Here is a 26,918-nt window from a genome sequence, read left to right on the forward strand (position 1 = left end):
ATATTCACTGTATAAACACATCATAATTATTTATTTATTCCTTTGCTGATTATTTTTTGGGTTGTTTTTAGGTTTGGGCTATTATTGGTAATATCCAGGTGGTATTGTTGGTTCATAGACTCTGCATATCTCCCACTTGTTAAGATAATGACAAACAGGCTTCCAAAGCCAGCGCACATTCCCTCCATCAGTGTGTGAGTTCCTGTCACCTCACTCCTTCACTACCACTGGCATTCTACTTGATTGTTAACAGGATTGTTAATTTGATTAGTAATCTACTGTTAGATCAACATTCTACTTGATTGTTAAATCTGATGGGTGAGATTGAACCTACTGCAGAATATACAAAGCAGGTCTTTGCTGACAGCTGACTTTTCCATACATTTAGTAAGACAGATAATTTAGTTCAAGAGTTTATAGCATGTGCATAGAGGTAAAAACAGTTCACGCTGAGGGAGGGAGAGAGATATAAATGGATGCATACACAGATATTAGAATTTGAAAGAAAATGAAAAGAGAGCCAAGTAGCTGGTAGAAGCGGACTATCAAGCCTATGTACTAATTATGACTGGATAGGCATAATTCTGGAACTTTTTAACACTCTTGCTTATAGAAAGCCTTACTATAACATCAGCAAATACACTGTCTTTTTAAAATCATTTCAATAAACACCAGTTTTCCCGAGAGAGACTTTGGAAGGCTTAAATCCTTGAAAGGACGAAGGAGGAAGATTGGGGAAGCAGGATGGTGTTGGGTTTCAAAGAAGCCTATAATTTACAATAGCAAATTTTATCTAAAATTAATTTTTAAAAGAATTTAGTTTTATAATCTAAATGTATGATTTCCATGCTACATTATACTTTTGTGGTTTAAACATTTTTTCATATTTCTTTTCAACAATTCTCAGTATCAAATACAAATTACAAAACTCTGTTTTAAAATGATGCCTACATATATATTTGATATGTTTTCCTCCCACCCTCTAATTATTTGTATAATAACGGGATCTTGATTCCTTAGGCATCCATCTGCTCAAACTACTCATTTCCCATCAGAAGTAATAATATTTTGTGACATAAGGAGTGGTTATTGTGGTGACAATTATGATGCAGCAATTCAGAAAATTATGACTGCATGTGAGAAATAAACTACAGGAGCTGATCATACCTATAATCTCTCATCTAAATTTTGTTAAAAATTAATATTGACAAATGAGAAAAGTGTGTGTTGTGGTAAGAGTACTGGATAAATAATTTTTTGTGTTTTCAGAGAAGCTTTAGGGACCAAGGGTTCACTTTGCACACTGTACTGTCGTGGATGTGTGCACTACCTCACTGCCTTCTATAAGAGCGTCCTGCACAAATGCCCTGCAAGCGCTGATTACCAATGCCGGCTGTGCGCAAGCTGCACACACACGTAAGTGCTAGAGATCTGCCATCGTTAAAGCTGGTATGGAACAGAAGGCTGGCAATGGTTTTTCAGGGTCACTGGTGGCCAAAATGAAAGCTAAGACCCTGAGTAGAGAGATTAAAAATGACCTTCACTGTAAATCTACTTTAGAGAGAGCACTATGATAAATTAGCTAAGAAGATAAATTATAAACGATATTTCATTTTTCTTATATTTCAACTCGGAATTTGCTTAAAGAAACTGTAATGATTAAACATCAGCATTCTGAACCAAAACTTGGGAAACTGAATTCTGTGTTCCCTTATTAAGCAATGAAGACATATTTTGGAATACTTGTACCATTTAGTTCAGCAAGACAACAGCACTATCTTGGTGTTAACTGTGAATCTTTTTAAAAGATTTATTTATGAAAAATTCTTGAGTAAAAGATACCCAAAATCTTTTTAGTGTATCCATGAACTTAACAAATATTAAAAGCAATCTACATTTGGGGTGGGGTACTATTTTATTTTTTCTATTTTTTGGCCTTGCCACAAGGTGTGTGGGATCTTAGTTCATGAAAAGAAATCAGACTCATGCCCCCTGTGTTGAAAGCTCAGTCTTAACCACTGGACCTTCAGGGAAATCTGAGATCAATCTACACTGGTAGACAAAATCTATTTCACATATAGACAAAATAGAAAAATCTATTTCACAAGAGATTAAAGAGGCATAGTACGATAACACAATTTTCATATCCATATCAAAACTGATGGAGAGTCACACAACATCCCTTCACTGAGATCCATGTTGACAGTGAGATATTTCCAAATCTCTGAGAAAACATGCTTTAACTAACAATATTAGAATCACAGCAAACAATGAACAAATTACACAATCTTTCCTTCAACTCTGTAAAACTGATGGCCTTATGAACAATGACAAACCCTTAAATTATGCTGCATGTCTTTTCACACACCCCGTCACATTACCTGTGATGAGCCATCCAAATAGTCACAACTTTTAAAAGTCCCTCCCTTTTCCAACTTCTGCATTCTTGACAGAAAACATGCTTCCTTACTTTTACAGAGAGAAAAGAGAACACAACAGATACAATCTTTCTCACACTTTCACGTTCTGCGCTATTAGACTGAGGATGATATGCTTCTTTTCCCAATCACTTTCAGAATCTCATACTGTAATTAAAGTTCAGCTATAGCTAATTAAGGGCAAAGAAGATTTATTTTCAACAGAAAGTCACTTTCCTTTTCAAGTAAATAAAGTTCCAGACATGTAATAAACTGAGGACCTGAATGCAAAGAACATTTAACGATGAAATTCTTGGGACTACTACTGGTTGTTGGCGTAGAAATGAGAATTTTTGTTACCCGAAATTTGAAATGTTAAGATTATTTCAATAAGGCAAGGTAGAAGTTTTTTTTTTTTTTTTTTTTTTTTTACATTTGGAAAACAAATTTATTATTTTTTTTTTTTTAATTTTTATTATTATTTTTTTTTCCAGTGGGTTTTGTCATACATTGCTATGAATCAGCCATGGATTTACATGTATTCCCAATCCCGATCCCCCCTCCCACCTCCCTCTCCACCCGATTCCTCTGGGTCTTCCCAGTGCACCAGGCCGGAGCACTTGTCTCGTGCATCCCACCTGGGCTGGTGATCTGTTTCACCATAGTTAGTATACATGCTGTTCTTTTGAAATATCCCACCCTCACATTCTCCCAGAGAGTTCAAAAGTCTGTTCTGTATTTCTGTGTCTCTTTTTCTGTTCTGCATATAGGGTTATCATTATCACCTTTCTAAATTCCATATACATGTGTCAGTATGCTATAATGTTCTTTATCTTTCTGGCTTACTTCACTCTGTATAATGGGCTCCAGCTTCATCCATCTCATTAGGACTGGTTCAAATGAATTCTTTTTAACGGCTGAGTAATATTCCATGGTGTATATGTACCACAGCTTCCTTATCCATTCATCTGCTGATGGGCATCTAGGTTGCTTCCATGTCCTGGCTATTATAAACAGTGCTGCGATGAACATTGGGGTGCACGTGTCTCTTTCAGATCTGGTTTCCTCAGTGTGTATGCCCAGAAGTGGGATTGCTGGGTCATATGGCAGTTCTATGTCCAGTTTTTTAAGAAATCTCCACACTGTTTTCCATAGCGGCTGTACTAGTTTGCATTCCCACCAACAGTGTAAGAGGGTTCCCTTTTCTCCACACCCTCTCCAGCATTTATTGCTTGTAGACTTTTGGATAGCAGCCATCCTGACTGGCGTGTAATGGTACCTCATTGTGGTTTTGATTTGCATTTCTCTAATAATGAGTGATGTGGAGCATCTTTTCATGTGTTTGTTAGCCATCTGTATGTCTTCTTTGGAGAAATGTCTGTTTAGTTCTTTGGCCCATTTTTTGATTGGGTCATTTATTTTTCTGGAATTGAGCTGCAGGAGTTGCTTGTATATTTTTGAGATTAATCCTTTGTCTGTTTCTTCATTTGCTATTATTTTCTCCCAATCTGAGGGCTGTCTTTTCACCTTACTTATAGTTTCCTTTGTAGTGCAAAAGCTTTTAAGTTTCATTAGGTCCCATTTGTTTAGTTTTGCTTTTATTTCCAATATTCTGGGAGGTGGGTCATAGAGGATCTTGCTGTGATTTATGTCGGAGAGTGTTTTGCCTATGTTCTCCTCTAGGAGTTTTATAGTTTCTGGTCTTACATTTAGATCTTTAATCCATTTTGAGTTTATTTTTGTGTATGGTGTTAGAAAGTGTTCTAGTTTCATTCTTTTACAAGTGGTTGACCAGTTTTCCCAGCACCACTTGTTAAATAACCTAACTCTACACCTAAAGCAATTAGAGAAGGAAGAAATGAAGAACCCCAGAGTTAGCAGAAGGAAAGAAATCTTAAAAATCAGGGCAGAAATAAATGCAAAAGAAACTAAAGAGACCATAGCAAAAATCAACAAAGCTAAAAGCTGGTTTTTTGAAAAAATAAACAAAATTGGCAAACCATTAGCAAGACTCATTAAGAAACAAAGAGAGAAGAACCAAATTAACAAAATTAGAAATGAAAATGGAGAGATCACAACAGACAACACTGAAATACAAAGGACCATAAGAGACTACTACCAGCAGCTCTATGCCAATAAAATGGACAACTTGGATGAAATGGACAAATTCTTAGAAAAGTATAACTTTCCAAAACTGAACCAGGAAGAAACAGAAGATCTTAACAGACCCATCACAAGCAAGGAAATCAAAACTGTCATCAAAAATCTTCCAGCAAACAAAAGCCCAGGACCAGATGGCTTCACAGCCGAATTCTACCAAAAATTTAGAGAAGAGCTAACACCTATCTTACTCAAACTCTTCCAGAAAATTGCAGAAGAAGGTAAGCTTCCAAACTCATTCTATGAGGCCACCATCACCCTAATTCCAAAACCAGACAAAGATGCCACAAAAAAAGAAAACTACAGGCCAATATCACTGATGAACATAGATGCAAAAATCCTTAACAAAATTCTAGCAAACAGAATCCAACAACATATTAAAAAAATCATACACCATGACCAAGTGGGCTTTATCCCAGGAATGCAAGGATTCTTTAATATCCGCAAATCAATCAATGTAATACACCACATTAACAAATTGAAAGATAAAAACCATATGATTATCTCAATAGATGCAGAGAAAGCCTTTGACAAAATTCAACACTCATTTATGATTAAAACTCTCCAAAAAGCAGGAATAGAAGGAACATACCTCAACATAATAAAAGCTATATATGACAAACCCACAGCAAGCATCACCCTCAATGGTGAAAAATTGAAGGCATTTCCCCTGAAATCAGGAACAAGACAAGGGTGCCCACTCTCACCACTACTATTCAACATAGTGTTGGAAGTGCTGGCCACAGCAATCAGAGCAGAAAAAGAAGTAAAAGGAATCCAGATAGGAAAAGAAGAGGTAAAACTCTCACTGTTTGCAGATGACATGATCCTCTACATAGAAAACCCTAAAGATTCTACCAGAAAATTACTAGAGCTAATCAATGAATATAGTAAAGTTGCAGGATATAAAATTAACACACAGAAATCCCTTGCATTCCTATATACTAACAATGAAAAAACAGAAAGAGAAATTAAGGAAACAATACCATTCACCATTGCAACAAAAAGAATAAAATACTTAGGAGTATATCTACCTAAAGAAACAAAGGACCTATACATAGAAAACTATAAAACACTGATGAAAGAAATCAAAGAGGACACAAACAGATGGAGAAACATACCGTGTTCATGGATTGGAAGAATTAATATTGTCAAAATGGCTATTCTACCCAAAGCAGTCTATAGATTCAATGCAATCCCTATCAAGCTACCAACGGTATTTTTCACAGAACTAGACCAAAGAATTTCACAATTTGTATGGAAATACAAAAAACCTCGAATAGCCAAAGTAATCTTGAGAAAGAAGAATGGAACTGGAGGAATCAACCTGCCTGACTTCAGACTCTACTACAAAGCCACAGTCATCAAGACAGTATGGTACTGGCACAAAGACAGAAATATAGATCAATGGAACAGAATAGAAAGCCCAGAGATAAATCCACGAACCTATGGACACCTTATCTTTGACAAAGGAGGCAAGGATATACAATGGAAAAAAGGTAGAAGTTTTTAATATTTAAAAACCTATAATATCACTGAGGCAATGACTTTTAAAATAACTATAATAAGGTCTTTAAGTTAAGGGTTTTGTTAACTCTGCCCATAAGAAAGCTTCTTAACCTGTACTGAAGTCAGCTTCCTAATCTGGCAAGGCAGGGAAGAGGAGTAGAAGATGATCAAACTTCTTTTAGCTTTGACATTCTCTTATTCATTTCAATTTCTACTTCTATTTCCACTGTGTCCATATTGTGCAAACAGGAAGTACTTAATATATGCTGTGTATGTTTTTTTAATGTTTTAAATTTATCTATTTTAGCTTTTTAAGTATTAATAATTATATTAGTAATTTAGGTACTTATGTTCCCAAGTAAATACCACTAGAGACTATAATGGCTTTCGGCAAATAAGTCAGAAATCCTTCATAAACTAAGCTAGAAAGTTGAGCTCTGAAAAATTATACTGTCTAGAAATAACAATTATAATTTTTAATGTCTTTTTCTTAGTAAACAGAGAGGTGATTCAGAATAGATGCTTAAAGTCAAAACAATTATAACACAAGTCTTTACTAGCATTGGTTTGGAAAAGACAAAGACATCACAGTAACATTTATTTTAATCATGTTTCTCATGTTTTTTCCTTCAGACTCTACTACTATGCCACTTTTAAGCCTCTATAAACAAATACTTTGTTACAATAGAATTTGAACATGTATAATATATACTGAACAAGGATTTTAAAACAAAACAACATAAATCAGACTCATTTTAAATGCAGGGGCACAAATACTATTCTGAGCCTTTTTTAGTCAATAACAAACTAACTGAGATTAGAATCCTAGATTTTAAGCTTCAAAGAGCCCATTAAGTGCCCATTCATTTTCAGTGAGTATCAGCCACATGTGTTATGAAATTCAGATGTCTTAGATGACTAAATGAAAAGTATTACTCAAAATCTCCAAACTATTTCACAACTGAGTTAAAAAAAAAAGATTGAATTTCTAAAGTCTGCCAGAATTCTGTATGAATAAAGCTACAAATAAGGAGTAAATATGATAAAGTTTGTAAATATTTTCATTAAAATATGATTTTAAAAAGTCAGCTATCTTTAAATTTACCTGAATTAAAAAGTAATCAAATACCAAGTTTCTTCCTATAAAAACAAATTTATGACACACAGCTTTATTCACGAGTATATTCTTGGACTGTCTTTTAGATTCATTAGTTTAATATCTTTATCTGATATAATGCTACTGAATAAAAAGAGTATGCTTTTGAAACACAGGCATTATTTCTGCTCTTTATGGGTCAATTCTGTCTTGCAAAAATGTATTTCCAAGTCCTAACCCCTAGTACCTCAGACCTTATTGGGAAATAGGGTCATTGCAGAGAGTTAAGATGAAGTCTCACTGTAGTTCAGTGGGTCCTTAATCCAATATGACTGTTATTCTTATAAGAAGGAGAGAGAGATGCAGACAGGAGAATGCCATGAGAAGATATGAAAACACAAATGGAAAAGACATTTGTGAAGAGCATGTGATGACAGAAGCAGAGACTGGAGTTTGGGCCACAAGCCAAGGAACTCCAGATGCCACCAGAAGCTAGAAAGAGGCAAAAAAGAAAAAAAGTCTCTGCCCACAGGTTAAGAGGAAGCATGGTCTTGCTTGGTGTCCTGATTTTGAAGGTACAGCCTCTACAACTGTAAAACAAACTTCTGCTGTTTTAAACCACCAGTCTCTGGTACTTTGTTATAGCATCCCCAAGAAAGTAACACACTTCTCTACATAAAGTGTAAAATATTCAAGCCTCATCTTAAAAAAAGGAATGTTTGACATTACTTGGCATTAAGTAAGCCTATACTATATACTCAGATTTTACACATCTCACAGAAATTAGTTTTCAGTTTACTAACAATAATATTTCTCAAGCAATTATATAATATAGGATTTTAATTACTTAATAATATAGGACATTTTGTTATTTAATAAATATAGAGCTTTAATTACGTACTTACCTATTTAATTAATTAATTACATGCAGCAATTATGATATGGGTATGACCAACAGAAAATTACAGCTTCTTTCCTCAACACTTAATCTACTTTGAATTTTTTTTTCTACTTAGCACCAGAATGTTTAGAAATGGGTTTTGCTCCAGGGATTAATACTAACAGTGATGGATGTTCTTCATTGTGCTTATCATTAACAGTCCACCACTGCAAGAGGAACAGGTGTATGGAGAGAATTTCTTTGTGGAATAGGCAGGCATGAATGGCCAGAGAGACAGCAGGAACACTTAAAAAAAAAATCTTCTAGTACTCTTCCTCTAAGTACAAGGTAAGAACAGTCTATAACTAAAGTTCTGAAGATGACTGCATGGAGTCAGGTAAGCAATAGCGAAACATGAATCCAGCTCAACTTCTGACTAGACCGGCTGCTCTTCCAACCCCATATTAGCCACCTGAAGTAAAAGGAAACTTGCTTATTTCCACAGATTAATATTGCTAATTTTAGTTTCTATTGTTTTTCTATATACAATGTCCAGCATTCAATACAAAATTAAGAGGTACATTTAAAAAAAGAAAGGAAAAAATAATTCACTGCCAAGAAATAACTCAATCATCAGAATAAGACTCACAGGTAACTAAGATGTCAGAACTATCAATAGGGACTTTAAAAGAATCATGATTAATATGTTAAAGAATTTAGTAGAATAGGTGAATAATATCCATGTAGAGATACGGAATTTTGTAGAGAAATAGACATTATAGGAGTTAAATGGAGATGTCAGAAATCAAAAACACTATCAAAGATAAAAGAATTATTTCAAAAGGCTGAACAGCAGACCCAGCAAAACAAAGGAAAGGCTCAGTGAACTTGTAGAGCAATAGAAATAATAAAAATTAAAACACAAAGACAAGAAGAGGGAGGGAAACCCCAAAGCATCTACAAGCTGACAGAAAATAGCAAATGGTCTAACATAACTACAACTGGAATCCCAGCAGGAGAAAACATTGAGAACACGGTAGAAGAAATATTTAAAGAGCTAACAGGGAAACATTCCCCCAAAATAATGAAAGACATCACATCACAAATCTATGAAGTTTAAGGGCCCTTCCCTGTCTCCCCAGCAAGGAAAACAAAATAAAAATACACACCAAACAGCCAAGCTGCTGAAAGATCAAAGGAAGAGAGGCTCTTCTGAAGGCAGCCAGAAGGAAAAAAACAGTTATATTTGGAATAGCAAAAATAAGAATATAGCAGAGTTCTCATCCAAAACTATGCTAGCTAGCAAACAATGGAATAATATCTGTGAAGCACTGAAAGAAAAAAGCAACCTGTTAACAAAAGCTTTTCAGGCAGGAGGTTACAATACTGGATAAAAAATCTGGATATATACAAAAACAAGGAACACTAAAGAGGATTAAAAAAAAAAATCAAAGTAAACACAAAAAAATTTTTTTTCTATTTAAAAAAAAATCTGTTTAAAGTATAAAAAACAACAATATATTGTTGGATCTCTAACATATGTAAAAACAAAATATATGACAATAATATCACAAAGAATGGAAGCAAGAAAATTAGGATTACACAATTGTAAGATGATTAAACTATATGTGACGTAACAGTAATTGATGGTAAATTGTGTTAAGTTAAAGACATATATCAGAGAAGGCAATGGCAACCCACTCCAGTACTCTTGCCTGGAAAATCCCATGGATGGAGGAGCCTGGTAGGGTGCAGTCCATGGGGTCGCGAAGAGTTGGACATGACTGAGCGACTTCACTTCCACTTTTCACTTTCATGCATTGGAGAAAGAAATGGCAACCCACTCCACTGTTCTTGCCTGGAGAATCCCAGGAATGAGGGAGCCTGGTGGGCTGCCGTCTATGGGGTTGCACAGAGTCAGACACAACTGAAGCGACTTAGCAGCAGCAGCAGCAAAGATATATATGGGTAACCACTAAACAATTAAAAAGATGCATAAAAGCCAATAATAATGAGAGAAATTAAAATTACCCAATTCATGCAATGAAACTGACACATTTGATTATAGAAAAGGTACTTGTTAATGTTAACTTAGCCTTTATGTGAGGCACTGTGGATATAAACAGGAACATAAGAAGGCTTTCCTTTTACGGAGTTCCTATTTCAGTGAGGGAGACAGAGTAGTAAACAACAAAAACTTCAATACAATTTTTTACAGGGTGTTATGGCAACCCATTCCAGTATTCTTGCCTGGAAAATACCATGGATAGAGGAGCTTATTAGGCTACAGTCCATGGGGTTGTAAAGAGTCGGACACGACTGAGCGACTTTACTTTCACTTTCATAGAAGCAGAGAGACAAGAACATAAACCTCTTCTGGAGGAACAGGTGGGAAAAAAAGGAAGTTTATATAAAACTTCTCAGAAATTAAATGTTCATGATAAATGTAAGTGTATTCATCTAAGACCTATAAATTATGAATCCATAATAAAAGAGATTTATGCAGGAAAGTTAATCTCTTAACCCACCTGTAATCTAAGTTAAACACTATTTAATAGGAGTAATAGATCCTTAAACTACTGATTAATGACGTAAATTGCATACTCAGTTTAATCAAGATATTTTAAGACTTGGGGCCAAATTAGCACTAATTATCCACTTTTATTAATCAAACTGTGCTGGGGGTACCTACAATGTTTCACAAGCTGAGTTAGATTTGGGGAATACAAAGATAACTAATTCATAGTTCAGGAGAGAAAATGAAGGAAAATATTGAAACAGTAAGCACAATTAAGTTTTTCATAGTACAATCCAAGCACAAACGAAGTTTTACCCAGAAGAGTTAGAAAAACATTCACTGTCATATTTCTCAGAGTGTTTTGTTTTTCAAGTCCTTACTAGTATTTATTAGGTCTATATGATGAAAAAACCTCAACTATGTACTTCTTGGTTTAGATTCTGATTGGATTCCCTTCCTTATTAACTACTGAGGAAAAACTGATGTAAAATAAACCATATAGATTTAGAACGTGTAATTAATGAGTTTTGAGAGTTTAGCACACCCAAGAAACTACCAATAGAATCAAGATACAAAACTATCACCACCAAAAGATTCGTCACGTCCTCTCGCAGGCCACCTTCGCTTCTGCCTCTATCTCTAGACAACCGGTGTTCTGTCACGCTAGATTAGCTTGCATATATACATTCATATAGTATGACTCTTTAATGTTTAGCTTCTTTACCTCAGCCTTATGACTCTGAGATTTATAATTTCAAGTATGTAAGTGATTTATTCTTCTTTATTGCTGAGTAGTATTCAGCACTGTATGCTGGTGTATAAAGTTTTTGGTTAAATATCTAGAAATGAAAGGGCTGGATCTTATGACGTGTACATTTATGAGTATATGGCTTTTGAGCAATATTACAAATGAAAGACTATGGTGTGCCACGGAAAATTTATTTTTTAAAAGTTCTCAAATACAGTAAAAATTGAAAATTATTAAAAGAAAGGACAATGCATGTATTCCTGAGCATAAGAGGTACTTAAATAAATGCATACCAAGTTTAAGTGAAACCTTAGCTTCATACCTAGGAAAAAGCACCGGGCTTCTCCTGCTCCAAAATCAATTTGGCCACTAAAGAAAAGCTTCACCCTCATTCGACTGATTTAAACTTTAATATGTATCTCTTCTAATTAACTTCACAATAATTAATCATCTAAATTACAAAATGAGAACAAAATTCAGGGCTAAAAGATTAGATTAAAAAATAATATTCTAGAAAGAAGTGCTAAGAAATTACATCATAACGATTTAGAATGGTAAAGAGGAAAAAGGCAACTAGACTTTAATGCAAGAATGATGCACTTGATTCCATACTCAGAAATCATTAAATATTTTCACCCTGTGACTTGTATTTTCATCAATTTTAACATCAAATTATTATTTTTTTAAACTTGCCTGATTTTCATCTACTTAGTGGCTTTGTTATGAAATTTGGTATACTTTCATTCATTATATAGTATATAAAATACTATATAATACTGATCTGGTCTAATAATGATTAGCTGATACAAACTACATATGTACATAACTGATCCACACTGTCTTATGTGGAAGAAAGAGGGAAAAAAAGAGCATCGCCCGGTGTTCACTCAAATGACAAGCTGTCCAAAGGAAAGAACCTGTTCTTGTTATCACAGCTTAGTTTAAGGTTTTTCAGGTCAGTCAGGAAATTTTTTTGTCTCTGATTTGACACATCAATATGGTTTTGCTACTTTATGAGAAAAAAATTTAGGTTAGAGAGCTACTAAATAGAAAAGTTCACTTTGCTATGCCAACAATTTAGAGAAATTTAAAAGGGTGTATTGATCAGTAGAACAGAATAAAACTGAAGTTTAAATATTAAAAATACGTAAGATGTGTGTAAATCCCTTTCTATTATTTTCCATTGCAGGAAAGGAAGAATTTATTCAGTATATTTGATAAAGACAGTATAGTTTTAATTTTAGTTCTCTATATGCCATATATACAGAGAAAATAGTAGAAAGCAATCATATTTGTATGAAAACTTGAATGGTTTTACCTATGTTTGTCAAGCTGGTTTACTGAGAATAATAAAACTCTCAGATTATTAGCTGGATTTCCTTAGTTTTTACTAAGATTCCTGGTCAAATCAAAATGTTCCTCATTTCCCAATGAATAAAATATCAGTATTTCATACAATATTCTACATTTAGAGAAAATGAAAATAAAGGATCAAACATGGTAAAGTATGCTTGTATTCACATATACTTTCTTAAGTTTTCAAATTTGGAAAAATGTGAAAAGCTTTTCCTTTATCACTTGGTTCTGCTCTATCTTCTTTCAAATTAGGTAAAATTTACCTTTCTTTGACATAGATTAAATAAAATATTCGTTTAAGATGAGCTTTTAGCAAAATTCTTACAACAAACTCCTATATCTGGAATTCTAAGGGCTGAACTATTAATATTGAAGCACAAAACTATTTGATGAAATATTTAGGTATTTATGAAAGTGGTAATCCCTTCAATTACATTACTTTGAGAAAATAAACCAGAGACATGAATTTTAGATCAACACTATCACCCATTTATCCGTTGATCCTAAAAAGTTATGTGAACTCTGAGGCCTCAGTTTCCTAATCTGTAAAATTTAGAGGAGATGGATTAGATGACTTCCAAAGTCCCTTCTATTTAAAAAAAAATTATAAATTCTAGGCAGGTTTATTCCCTTAAATTTTCTAATTTATCATGGTTCCTTCAATCTATATATTCTATCCACGTAACATTTGAATATTTTGCTAAACATGAGAGTTTAAACTTTTGGTATGTTTATCCTCAAAGTGTATAAGGATATAAAGATACAGAAACTGCCCAACTGCCATTTTCTCTTGCATATCTCTATTAAGAATCTTAGATTACTGCCACCAACAAAACAAAACAAAAACAAGCAGCAATAACAAAATTCAGAAAAACATAACAAAATAGACTCTGTTCTTTCCATTACCAGTAAACTGCCCTACCCTCTGGCCAGTTGCTCAAACCCCAGATTTAAGCATCATTCTTGATTTCCCCCTTACCCTTATTCCTGATTCATCCACCACTCTAAATACTTCTCAAATTCGTCTGATGCCTCTCAGCTTCACCACTACAACCCTGATCCAAGTCACCATTACCTCTCGCCTGGACTACTACAAGTCTTATAACTGGTCTCCACACTCCCTTTCTTAACTCTTCCATTCTTCTCAACCCACTTTTCATGCAGCTCCAAGAGTGATGTTTTTAAAACCTGTATCAGATTCCCTTAGATAGTTTCTCATTACTCTTGGATGGCCCACAAAGCTCTCTGTAATCTAGGTCTTATTTTTTTCTTCCACTTTATTAACAAACACTCTCCCTATTCACCACATTTCATATACCTTGCTCTCTTTCAGTGGTCTGACCACACCAAGTTCTTTCCTCACTCGGGTTTGTAACTGCTATACTTCTCCAGGGAACACTCTTCCCCTTCTCTTTAAATGGTTTATTCTCATTTTTCAGACTTCAGCTCAAATAACAAGAGAACTTCATCTCCAGATACTCTCCATTATATCATCTTATTTTCTTGATACCAATGATCACTATAAATACCTTCTTTTTGTAATAGTTACTCGTTTATTATCTATCTCCTCCTTTGCAAGATCCACAAAGGTAAGGAATTCATGCTCCTATTTTCCAATTCCCAACACCTCCCAAAAAGTTGATAGTCATGATGTAAATTAATGAGTTGTATCATTATTTTTTAAGTCAGACATATTGGCTATACTGATATGCATAACTATACAGGGTTTTCTGTATGCTTCTTTTTTTTATATATAATTAAATTGTCTTTTATTATATGATTTATTTTGACATTCTTAAACAATGTATGCTTCTTAAATATACTTTTTGCCTAGTGATATTTTATTTTCCTGGAGCAGAATACTGGTAAATAGACACCGTTACATTGTTTTTCAAGATCAAGTCAAAAGATACTTATGAAATCTACCAAGGAAGAAAATTAACTTCTGATGCTTACATTTTCCTCTATAATTTTGTCAAAATAGGCAATTTCTATTATGTACCTTAGACACAATACACAGTCAAATATGTTTTAAGCATTCTAATGAAAACTTTAAATTCATCAACATCTTTGCTGATTATTAAACCAATTATTCACCCTCCAGGTGCAGGTAAAATGCATGAAAGACTAGATATAAAAGCAAAAGCTATAAATATTACATCAGTGAAATAACAAAAATAAGTCATGAAGAAAAAACATCATGACCATTAAATACCCATATATCCAAAGGAAACATAAAGCTTGCAATTCTATGGCAGAGTACTATATTCAGATTTAAATATTGCCTTTATTTAATGTAGGATAATTTCAAATAGATTTATATATTTACATTTATAACATATGGTCAGGAAAGGAAAACACTAGTTCCACAGATACAGCTTAAAATTAGGTCACAGTGAGACATCTGATGGACAGCTTTGGTGTGCCCACTGATATTAGTATTAATTTCTACAGACCAATTGATTTTTCATGTCAGTCAAAATTGTTGACAACTCTAGTATTTTTAAAAAAGCCTTTAGATAATAGTAGAGCATCTGCAAATCACATTGCATTTGCTAAAGAAATCACTTTAGTATTCTATTTATTATAGCTTTCTATTTCTACATTATCAGCAAAAGACTGAATATCTATATATTATAAATAAAATTATTAATTAAACTCAATTATTTAATAAATTTACCTTAAGTCTCTTCTGAACAGCATTCAGGTAACATGGTAAATAATTTATTGCTCCAATTTTTTAGTTTAACTGCTCAAGATCAAAATTAAATTTTATTCCAGTTATTTTAAATGAGAGGCTTTTGTATCAAGTTATTTCATAGTTAAAAAACTACACTAGACTATATATACATACAACTCTGTGTGTGCACATGTAAATGCAGTTAAAATTTAGAATTTAAAGTGAATTGATAACAGTACATTTTCTCAAAAGGTACATTATTCCACTCAAGAAGAAGAATATGAATTGTTCACCTTTAAAAAGTACTTATCTTTTATTATTCCTTCCCAATCAAGGGAAATACTCCCAACTTACAGCAAAGATAACTTTGATTAAAAATAGAGAAAGTGTTCAGTACTTTAGCTTGGTTACAAAGAAGAAAAATAGAAAAAACAGAAAACAATTAAGAGCAGAGGATAATACATATTGACATGGTGGCAAAAGTAGACTAGAAATTTTATATTTAATGTGTCTATACACAGACTTGACCTTTAACAGGTAAAATCAGAATAGTAAAGGTAAGGGGAAAAAACAGACCCAAACAGCAACAACAAGAAAAACCAAAAATCTTACTTTTGCATCATATTTAGAATTTTCCTACCCTTTTAAAGACTTGTTACTCTATAGAACAGACTTTTGGACTCTATGGGAGAAGGCGAGGGTGGGATGATCTGAGAGAACAGCATCGAAACACGAATATTATCAAGGGTGAAACAGATCGCCAGTCCAGGTTGGATGCATGAGATAAGTGCTTGGGGCTGGTGCACTGGGAAGACCCAGAGGGATGGGATGGGGAGGGAGGTGGGAGGGGGGATCAGGATGGGGAACACATGTAAATCCATGGCTGATTCATGTCAATGTATGGCAAAAACCACTACAATATTGTAAAGTAATTAGCCTCCAACTAATAAAAATAATTGGAAAAAAAAAAAAAAAGACTTGTTAATCAGGAAAGGCAAATTCCAAAGGCCATTTAGGTTTTGACTTAGAGGCAAGGAGAGAATCTGGTATCCAAGGGACAAAAAAAAAAATGCTTTTTTAAAAAATTTGGCAACCACAAATGACTTCCTGTTGAGCTAAAAAAAAAAAATCACTTAATACTTTTGCCACATGCAAGACTCCCTCACATGTTGCCTCCACTTACCTGCCTATCTATAAAACTGATGACAACTACCTGAAAACTACTACTCTCTCTTCAACAAGGCATTCACTTTTTTTTTATAACATAGTACTCGGAAACCAATCAAGCATTGGATAAAAGCAGCTTAATATTTAACATGTTCTCTGCCCTGTAAGTTTGATTAAGGTAAAAATTCATAGATTGTTAAATAAACAAAATGTATTTGGACGTAATACCAAGCACAAAAATGTAAAAATCACAGCTCTTCAAAGTATAAACTCTGTGTTCAGTTCTTCAGTTGTGTCCTCTTTTGCAACCCTATGAACCTATGAACCTGCCAGACTCCTCTGTCCAGGGGATTTCCCTGAGAAGAATACTGGAGTGGGCTGCCATGACCTCTTCCAGGAGATATTCCTGATCTAGGGATCAAATCCGTGTCCCCTGCAGCTCCTGCACTGCAGGTGGATTCTTTACCACTGAGCCACCAGGGAAGTCCATGAACTGAAGGGTCATTAAATACATATTTAACACTGCTTACACCTGGTGGATACTTTATAAGAACCAACCAAATTAATGATAATCCAATTGAACTTTGTGATTTTAATTTCATTCTTTCTGCTCCTGTGTTTACCACATCACATCTGACCTACTATAACGGTTTCTTGATCTCTCTGCCATCTGACTTCTCTTCCCTTTCCAATACAACTGGATTCCACAGGATTCCATAGAAGTTCCACAGAATCCTTCTATGGAACTGAAAATGCCAATTTCAAGCTATTTTTAGTGGCTCTTTCCTGTTCACACATTCCAGTATAAGACAGCTCCATAGCCTACACACATTTTAAGTGCAAAACACACATCAATAAATGGATGCAAAATCAAGATCTCTAAGTAAACCTTCACTACCATTTGCTTAGTTAAAAATCACATCCTTATGACTATTTAAAATATTCCTCACAGTTCCAACTCTCAACTCTTCCTCCACACCAAAGTTTCTTACCATCACTTTGCCAGTAACTTTTATATAATAATGAGCTTTGACTTCTAACTTTACTGGGAAGATGAAGGCCATGCCAGAAAGACATTTCGACTGCCCTCTGTACTACTGTAAACATTTTTTTTTTTAATAGTTTCACCTATCTGGTCCTTTTTCTCTAAGGCAGAAAGTCCTTTCCCATTCTAACACCAAAGATTTCATTTCTTCTTTATTTATCTATGATGTTTCTCCAACAATCATTCATTCTAGGAAAGTTACTCTGTCCTTGTACATTGGGTCCTAGCCCAATAAATAAGTTCCTGTTTCCACTACTTTAATTACTCTCAAAAGGCTGCCCTCCCCACAGATCATTACTGTCTTTTCTCAATTTCTAGGAACTTAATACCTTTGTTTCATTTCCTCATTGCTCACCATAGCCCTTGAAATTCTATTTCTTTCTCTGGAAGATTCAACTTAGACATGTTTTTTAAAACATGAATGTCTGTTAATTAAATCATCAAAATTCAGCTAGATTTTTTTCTTGGCAGTGCTTGATAGAGCTTACTACTCGACTCCTGGGAACCCATGACACAAAATTTGTTTTCCTCAAATCTTTCAGTGCTTCCTCACAAGCTCCTTCATTTCTTCTACACTCTAATTAGGGCTGTTTGCCTCATGCTCACCTTTAAACATTTCTTCTCTTCCCACGGGTCAACCATCACTTTTAAGTGAGTGAATCTCAAAGCTCTGTCACCTGAAGGTGAAAACAGCAAATTCAACCCATCTCAAAACATATCCACCTGGCTGAGATCTACTTCTGTTGGTGTTATTCAGATCTGAATTTGGGACTCATGGACTCCTTCTTACCTGATACTTTCTTGGATTCTTATACACACACACATCCTTCTCTTTCTTTCTATTCTCTCTTTGATTTACACTTTAAGCTTAAAAAGAACAATAACCTTCCAACTGGTTATTCTTCATCTAGTCTACTGTTCAGTGGTTTTTAAGTACAAATGTGCATGAGAATCATCTAAGGAATATTTGCAGGAATATCAAAAATAGGTTAGATTATAGTCTCAAAGATTCTGATTTACTGATTCTAGGGTGTGGCCAAGAAGACGTATTTTGAAAAAGTTCCCTATTTCAGATGCATCCTTTCTGTAAAGAACAACTGCCTATATAAGATACATCTTTTTCAAGTTAACTTTCCATGGGATCAATTTGAACACAATTTTTTTGTTCAAATACTTCCATGGCTCCCCACTGTACAAGCCCTTCTTGAATATGGGTTCCAGATATATCTCTCTACTCTATTATCTACCTTTTAAAATGCTTTTCTGTGCTCCTGAAAAATCTGAATCCTTTCTCCACATGTCCAAATACCATGCAGATTAACTGCTTCCTCCTCTATTAACACCACTGGAAGAGCTCCAATACAAATGAGTTCCCTCCTAGACATCTACTGTGTATCCTCTTATAGCACTATCACTGGATCCTGTTTTTACTTATTGATATACATGATTCATTACCTTGAATGCACTATAGCTTCTTTAAACATAGGAGACACACTTGAACAATTAAACAGAAACGAGTATCAGCAAAACCATTTTCCCCCTCACATTATTTGCATTGGCTTTTCTAGAACAAAGGTAAATTATAAATTACTTACAGGCTGATCCTGACCAGAAATCTCACCTGAGGCTTGTGGTCCAACACAGAAATTCTCCTGAGACTTAGGAATGCTAATATCTAACCTATCCCTAGAGGATGCATAGAAGGCAGAACCTCTTGATTAACTGCTCTGATCAAGGCTCCCAAAGTATGAATTGTCTCCCTCTAAATTTTATTCTGGGGCTGTCGATTTTTTATTTTTTCCCTCAAAGTCAAATCTGGAGGGAGAAAAAATTAGAGGCAATTTTGCCTTCCACTTTAACTACACAAAACTAGTAAAAACACAATTATTGTTGCAGGTCATACTTTAAATTTTTACATGTCTGTGTATATGTATTTAAGTTCATAATTATGTACATTTTTTCTTCCCATTCCCTCAAGGAGGGCTGAAAGAAACAAGGTTATTTCCCAAAGAAGAGATTATATGTGTCTCTTAGAAATGTGGTGTTTTTTAAAGTTTTAATTTTGAAATAATTAGAGGCTCACAGAAAGTTACCAAAAAAAATTAGTAGACATGTCCCAGGTACCCTCCATCCAGCTTGCTCCTCCGTAACATTTACATAACTCTAACACAATATACCAACCAGGAAACTGACAATCTACAGACCTTATTTAGATTTCATCAGTTTTTATATGCATTTGTGTTGTGTGTAGGCACATACGGTTTTAAAGCAATTTTACCACATTCATGAAACCACCATTAATGTGGTATTCTTAAGTAGTAACTATCACTTAAATAAAATTTTATCAAATTGATAACAGGCTTAAAAATCACATATTAAGTGTATTTTTTGGTCTCGGAAAATAGAACTTTGATACATCACACAACACAGAAATTGAGTAGGTACAGTGAATCCAAAGCAGAAATGTATTCTGGTTTAAAATAAGCTAGGAAATATATTTAAGCCAAAACTTCTTGAAAATTTTAAGTTGTACGCTTGAATCAAGTTCAACTGCCAAAAAGCAACACATTTGAACTACACTGTCCAAACCTTTGCTAAAGAAGCCCATAGTATTTATTAGATTCTATTAAAGATTTGGTCCAAGAAATAATCACACGGAAACTATTTGAGCAACTTTTGTACAACTGTTACTGAGGATGCTGTCTGCATATTTTAAGAGGAATGTGCACAGAATCATTTAGGGAGCTAATGATATCTTGATGATAAATCTCTTCTTGCATTTGTCTCAACAGTTTTTTGTTTGAAGACCTACAAAATTTCTCTTTAGGACTGCTAAAAAATTATATAATATATCAAGTTTTTCACCTTGGCAAATGAGAAGCTCAAATTAAACTAGTGCTCCTTATAGTAAGCATATTATCCCTGATTCTTACTAGATTTTTCTTTGCCTGTCTTTATGCAGCTCCTGTTCTTTATATCCTTAAATATCCTATTACATTAGTGTACATATGTCACAGCATACTTTTTAGAAATAATGTTACTGAATGAATGTTTGAGTCCTCCTAAAATTCATATAACTGATATTCTAACCCCTGAGATGATGATATTAGGAGGTAACTGGGTCATGCAGGTAAGGCCTGCATGAAGAGATAGGAGAGCTTGCTTTCTCTCTCTCTCTCTTTTCTTTTCTTTCTTTCTTTCTTTCTTTTCTTTTCTCTCTTTCTCTTTTCTCTCTGTCTCTCTCTCCTTTCTCTGTGAAGATGAAGGGAAGATGAAGTGAAAAGGAGGCCATGGGCAAACCAGGAATGTCCTCACCAGATACTGAATCTACTGCTGCCTTGATCCTGGGTGGATTTCCCAGCCTCCAAAACTGTGAGAAATAAACATTGGTTGTTTAAGCCACTCAGTCAATGGCATTCTGTTATAGCAGCCCAAACTGAGTAAGACAAATGACTGTGTGCAAATGTTACCTATTCCCTTTGCACAGCAGTTCATAATTTACATTGTACATCTATATGTAAACCTCATTTGATCCATTCAACAGCCAACTTTTCCAATGAGGAGACTAAAATTCAGAAAGATTAAATGCCAACTTAGTAAACGGTACATCTGGAAATCTTATTAATCTGTAATATTTCCCTTCCAGAGAGCATATTAAAATTTTACTTATTTATAATCTTATTAACTTAAACTATATTTTATAAACAATGCACTATTTGCTTAATTTCTAACAAAAGGCTTCAATTACTACTCCATTCATCCATTGATCTTCATTCTGATCAAAAAACACATATTTAGTATATACTCTATAATTGTCCACAAGTTTATTCCTTTATGAACTTTATTTTCTCCACCATATTTAAAACTCTTTAATGGCATGAACCTTTTATATAGCTTATGATAGTATTACAAAACAACATCAATCTCTAACTACTATATATTTAGGACATCTTTACAATGGGGGATTTTAATGTGATAATAGCCATAACTACTGTCTCTTAAAACTAACAACTGCCTACAGTTATTTCTTCTTAAATACATGATGCACATTGATAATAAATTCATTAAAAATATAATGTTAATTGATAAAAGCTGAAAAGTCTTATTTTTAAACTTGTTTGATAATTCTACTCTAAAGCTGAATACCAAAAAAAGGACAAATATATAGACCTGCAAACATGTTAATAAAATCAACAAATATTTAACCTAATTTATATCACTGAAATAAAAATTTATTTTAAATGCAAGACCTAAGTATTAGTAATTCCATGTTGAATATAACTGCTATAAATATACCCTGACTATTTAGACAATTTCAAAGCATGTTTGCATTATTCTTATCTAACCAACTTACATTATGAAATATTATAGAGTTACTGCTAATTATTTTCCAGCATTTTCAGTTAGAATAACAGATTTTTTCTTTATTTCTTATACAGAAATAGTGTAGCATAGTTAGAATCAGTAACATACAAACAGGTCCATATATATATTGAATACTTGGGCACCCTTTCCTTTTTACACTTCTTGAAGTCATTGAAATAAACAATATTTAGTCCACTTCATAAATACTAGCTTCGGCAAGCCTGATTACCACTTCCGCTGCTGCAGCTAAGTCGCTTCAGTTGAGTCCAACTCTTTGCAACCTCATGGACTGTAGCCCGCCAGGCTCCTCTGCCCATGCGATTTCCCAGCAAGAATACTGGAGTGGGTTGCCATTTCCTTCTCCAAATTGCCACCTCAGTTTGGTATATTTATTTGTTCAGTGAGCAAGAATTTAAGTTTCTTTACATCAAATAAGATAGCATATAATACAACCTTCTTAAGTGTGCACATTTCTAATAATAGGACTAATTATATAATTACAAGCATTAATTTTATTTCTATAAATAGGTATATTCAATTTTAATATCTATTATATGTAAGACATATAGGAGATGCAGATTTGATCCCTGGGTTGGGAAGATCCTCTGGAGGAGGAAATGGCAACCCACTCCAGTATTGTTGCCTGGAGAATCCCATGGACAGAGGAGCCTGGCAGGCTACCGTCCACAGGGTCACAAAGAGTCGGACACGACTGAGTACGCATGCACGCACGCACAATTTGAATTGTGCATACTCTTTCTCTGGTATACAAAAGGCGCAAATATTTAATTTCATGCAATCATATTCTTTTAGCCTCTACGAAATGACTTTTTAACCAGTATTTCCAATAACAGTTATTTACTGACCTCAAGCAGTAAAATCTACAAACAGAAAGCTGAGACTCTAGTCACTAATTTATCCCTGCAAATTATAAACACTGAGTGGGAATTTAACATGAAGCTCTTCAATACTATAAGACCACTTAAGTATATGAGTAATTTTAAACATACAAAGCTATATACACAAAAAATACCACAAAGATGGCCAGTTAAGGAGAAAGAAACAGCTCATTTTTTTCCATATCACTGAGAGAAACGTGTAATTAAGTAAGCCAAAGGTATGAATTTCTGAGATTCAAGATTACTTTTCGTTATTTAAAATCACACCCCCTAGCGTATCCCATCAAAGCTTTGCTGACTTCTTTCAAAATTAAAATATAATTTTTTTCTCTTCTTTGATCTAAAAGGTGTTAAATTTCTTATAAAAAGAGTACTTTTGGCAAAGTTACAGGTAAAAGAATGTTTTAAAATGTTGCTTATATCAGTAGTCTGTTTGTATACTTGGAATGAGAAATCCATAAATGCCTTGGCAGTTCTCTAGAAGCACAAGAAAAAGACTAAGCATTTTAAATGAAAAATGTTCCCACTCAGTGACTCTTTCATCTCTACATCCAAGAGAGAGCCTGGGATACAAAAAGTTCATCAGCAACAAAGCCTAAACTCCGTCCCATTTAGCAGTTGTATCAGTCTATTACCTGATGTTAGGATTATATAAGACAGTTTCCTTCCATTAGGAAGAGCTCCTAAAATGGGCACTGTCAAAACTGGTAAAACTGAAATCTGACCTACTTTTTTCAAAAGATGGCCATGAATTTTGTGGTAAGTGTAATTCTTTTTACTGTTAGAGCTCTTCTTTAGAAAAGAGAAAACTTTTAACTGAAATATGCTAGAAAATGCCTTGTGTTTTAACTATCAAATAAAAAGCTATAAAATATGCACACATTGCTTAAGCTTTTATCTCTGATACTGAATTCTCTATGTTACTTTATCCATACATTGGCTTTACTATGTATTGTAGGCCCAATAAAATTCTAAATAAACCCACATTAAAAGGTTATTCATTTGGAATACATTTGTAAAACAAGAATAAACTGACCAGTCCTATGGGTAAGTTTGATAAAATACACATGTAAACTTTAATTTTAAATCACATGTTATTTGTAAGAAGATTCCTTTTATTTACAAGGCTGTCATTTATAGTTCTCCTTTTAGGAATGAAGTATTACATTATTAAGAGGGAAGAAGGTTAATTAATTCATTAAAATAGAAGTTATTCAATACTTTTTAAAAAGATAAATCTAATTTCTTAGTTCTTTCAAACTCCCAATTGTCATAAAATGTCATTGGATTTTAATTAAATTAAAAAGTCAACCACACAGCACCACATTTCTAGACATTGTTTTCATTCTTATAATTAAAGGGGCCTACTCTTCCTACAACTATTCTGGAGAAATCACTGATAAGTTCACAGAGATTTAATTTCAAATAAAAGGATAAGAAAGCAAATAGTATTATGGAAGTTATACGCTTAAGATAGCATGGCACAGTGAACACATTTTACCACATGATTTACAGTAATAAACTGTAAAGAAATAAATTTTTGTATTTATTCATTTTAAAACTACTAACTTCATTTTCCGTAAAGAAGATCTAAAACTATAAAAATTAGTCTGTATTCACTATGCTTAATTTTCTATTCAGCTGTAATTTTCATTGAATTAAATGAAAATAAAGTGGTTATATTCACAAATAAATGAAACAAAAAAATTAACTTCATAGCCTAAAGCATAGCCACAGACTTTATAGACAGTATACCTCATAAGAACAGAGTAAACGGATATGACAAACAGTATTATATTGGACTTCAGTTTCATCAAAAATGACAATCTTATTAACTAGACATTTATTACCCTAACTTCAAGGTTCTTTAGCGTACACAGGAAGTAAAATTACTGTGCCCATAAAAATCATAGCAAGATGACACAATAGATCACTATGGGTATTTCTTTCATTGTGCCAATGTTAAGTGAAACTCTAGAGAAAGAGTACTCAAAACAGATTAATTCCTATGATGTTCAAGCAATGCATAATTCAAGACTATCTAAACTGAACAAAGATTAAAGAATACTTGATAGCCTTAAATTCTAGTAACAAACACAGAAGAATAAAAAGAGTAATGATTGTGCTCCAAATAGCTGCAATCAATCTTTACCGATTATTCTGCAGTGGTCTATGAAATGCATATTATTAAAATTAATCATATAAAATACACATTCATTCTTAAAAGGTAATACTATAAACTATGGTGTTCAATAAAAACTCTAAATGTGAAAGCATAAAGTTATAAACTTAAGCACTGAGATTCTGTAAACAAAGATAATACCCTAAGATAAGTAAGAACTAGAATGAAGGCAAAGTAGGGTCAATTTATAAACAATATTGGAGACTCAGATTCTCCAATTAAAATTCATAATAAAAGATATCTGTGTCCTCAGCTAAAACATGATATTTCAGAAAAAGTAAGGAAAGAATGAGGCTAGCCTTATCACTACTGCTACAGAGAAGTTACAACTGAAAACTATGGTTTCTATCTTTTTTTTATATCTTTCTTTTATCATAAATGAATATGTTTGTGACTTTATTGAATTAAATAAATTCTTAGGAGATGCTAGAAGTGAGTGTTTAAAAATGTGTTTTTGTTTCAGAAAACAGAAATCAAAGGAAAATCAGGATACGTCTAATTAAACTGACTATACTCAAGATTTTTTTTCTGTATTTCATTTGCACAAATATGGGAAGAAAAGGTAGAAAATGTAAAAATTTGGCAATATCTATACTCATACCCAAGTTCTTGCTTTCCCTTTGCCTAGTAGGAACAGTAAAATTGTATCAAGTGTTGAGGATGACAATGACATTATGACAAATAGGAATGGAGTCAATGCAAGATACAATAAACCAATCTAGCTCTTGAGAAGATAATGGTTTTTATGAATGGCTTTACTGAATTGCAAGGAATTAAAATGTATTTGGATAGACTTAGAAACTAAAAAATGTGTTCAGAAGCATTATCATCCAGAGGTGGTAGTTCAATAAAGCCTAACTGAAAAGATATTTTTTCCCTAAAATTAAAAGCTCCACAACTTAGAAATTTACTTACTTTCTTCTGAAAATATCATTTGTGAAATCACACACACAAATAAGAATTCATGTCGGATAAGTCTTAGTTTAGAATACTATGGCCCAAATTTCCATCAATTCAGTTTCATAAGCAGAACTAAGTCATACTGCCCCCACGTTAATGTCTTAGGCTAGAAGAGATAGTGCTAACACTCAAAACAGAATTATTACAAAAGTCATGATTCAAACAAAAGTTTGTAAGTGTACCACTAGTATGTCAACACTTACGGCTATCATAACATATGTTTCCTAGAGCCCTGCCCGTTTGAAGCAGCACTTCCTGGTCTTTGCTATTTAGCAGCTGCACCAGTGGTGAAATCAATCCAGCATCCACACATGGAATTCGCATAAATTCTGAAAATAAGAGAGAGGGTTAATTAAAAATATAAACATTCACAATTACATAAATAACTTTCCTTAATTAAATTTTACTTATTAATACTTATTAAAATGTTTAAGATGGCTTGCTATTTGAAGAGTACACCGCTGTCCAAAAGTACTATTACAACCCTACTAAATATTTCATGAAATAAGTATACAAAAATGAATGGGATCATGTTTGTCTTGCTGATAGCCTCTACCATAAACCAAAACAATTTTTCATTAACTTTCATTATCCTAATTTATCACTATTTTCTTAACTGCATGTTATAAGAGGAGAAAGAGGCGGAGGAGAATAAGATCTAAAGTCTTTACTTGCTTTTACTTCACTTATTAGCACTGTAGGCACAAAATAGCACCAGTTTCAGAAATGTATTGTTGTTATTATTATTAAAGATACTTTAAGAGTACAATTCTAAAAAGGAAGAAATATTCATGGACACTTTCTCTTCTGCTTATTTTTTCTTTGCCCCAAATTCATCTTAAATCTGTTATCTAGAGGAATACTTTACTTTAAAAAGCATCAAATCTCTTACTGTAACTTATGGTCATAGCTATGCTCCCACATTAAACTTGTACC

At 33.5% G+C, this 26,918-nt stretch overlaps 1 protein-coding gene across 5 annotated transcripts in view; it reads right to left on the minus strand.

Moving 5' to 3' along the window:
* The window catches only part of RAP1GDS1 (Rap1 GTPase-GDP dissociation stimulator 1), a 155,678-nt gene that overhangs the window by 54,873 nt on the left and 73,887 nt on the right, over nucleotides 1-26,918 (minus strand). For all 5 annotated transcript variants that reach the window (XM_061164365.1, XM_061164366.1, XM_061164367.1 and 2 more), the window contains one exon: nucleotides 26,186-26,311. In XM_061164365.1, coding sequence (XP_061020348.1) covers nucleotides 26,186-26,311 — 126 coding nt within the window. The remainder of the gene's footprint in view (nucleotides 1-26,185; nucleotides 26,312-26,918) is intronic.

Source organism: Dama dama, chromosome 17 (assembly GCF_033118175.1).
Source record: "Dama dama isolate Ldn47 chromosome 17, ASM3311817v1, whole genome shotgun sequence".
NCBI classification, from domain to species: Eukaryota; Metazoa; Chordata; class Mammalia; order Artiodactyla; family Cervidae; genus Dama; species Dama dama.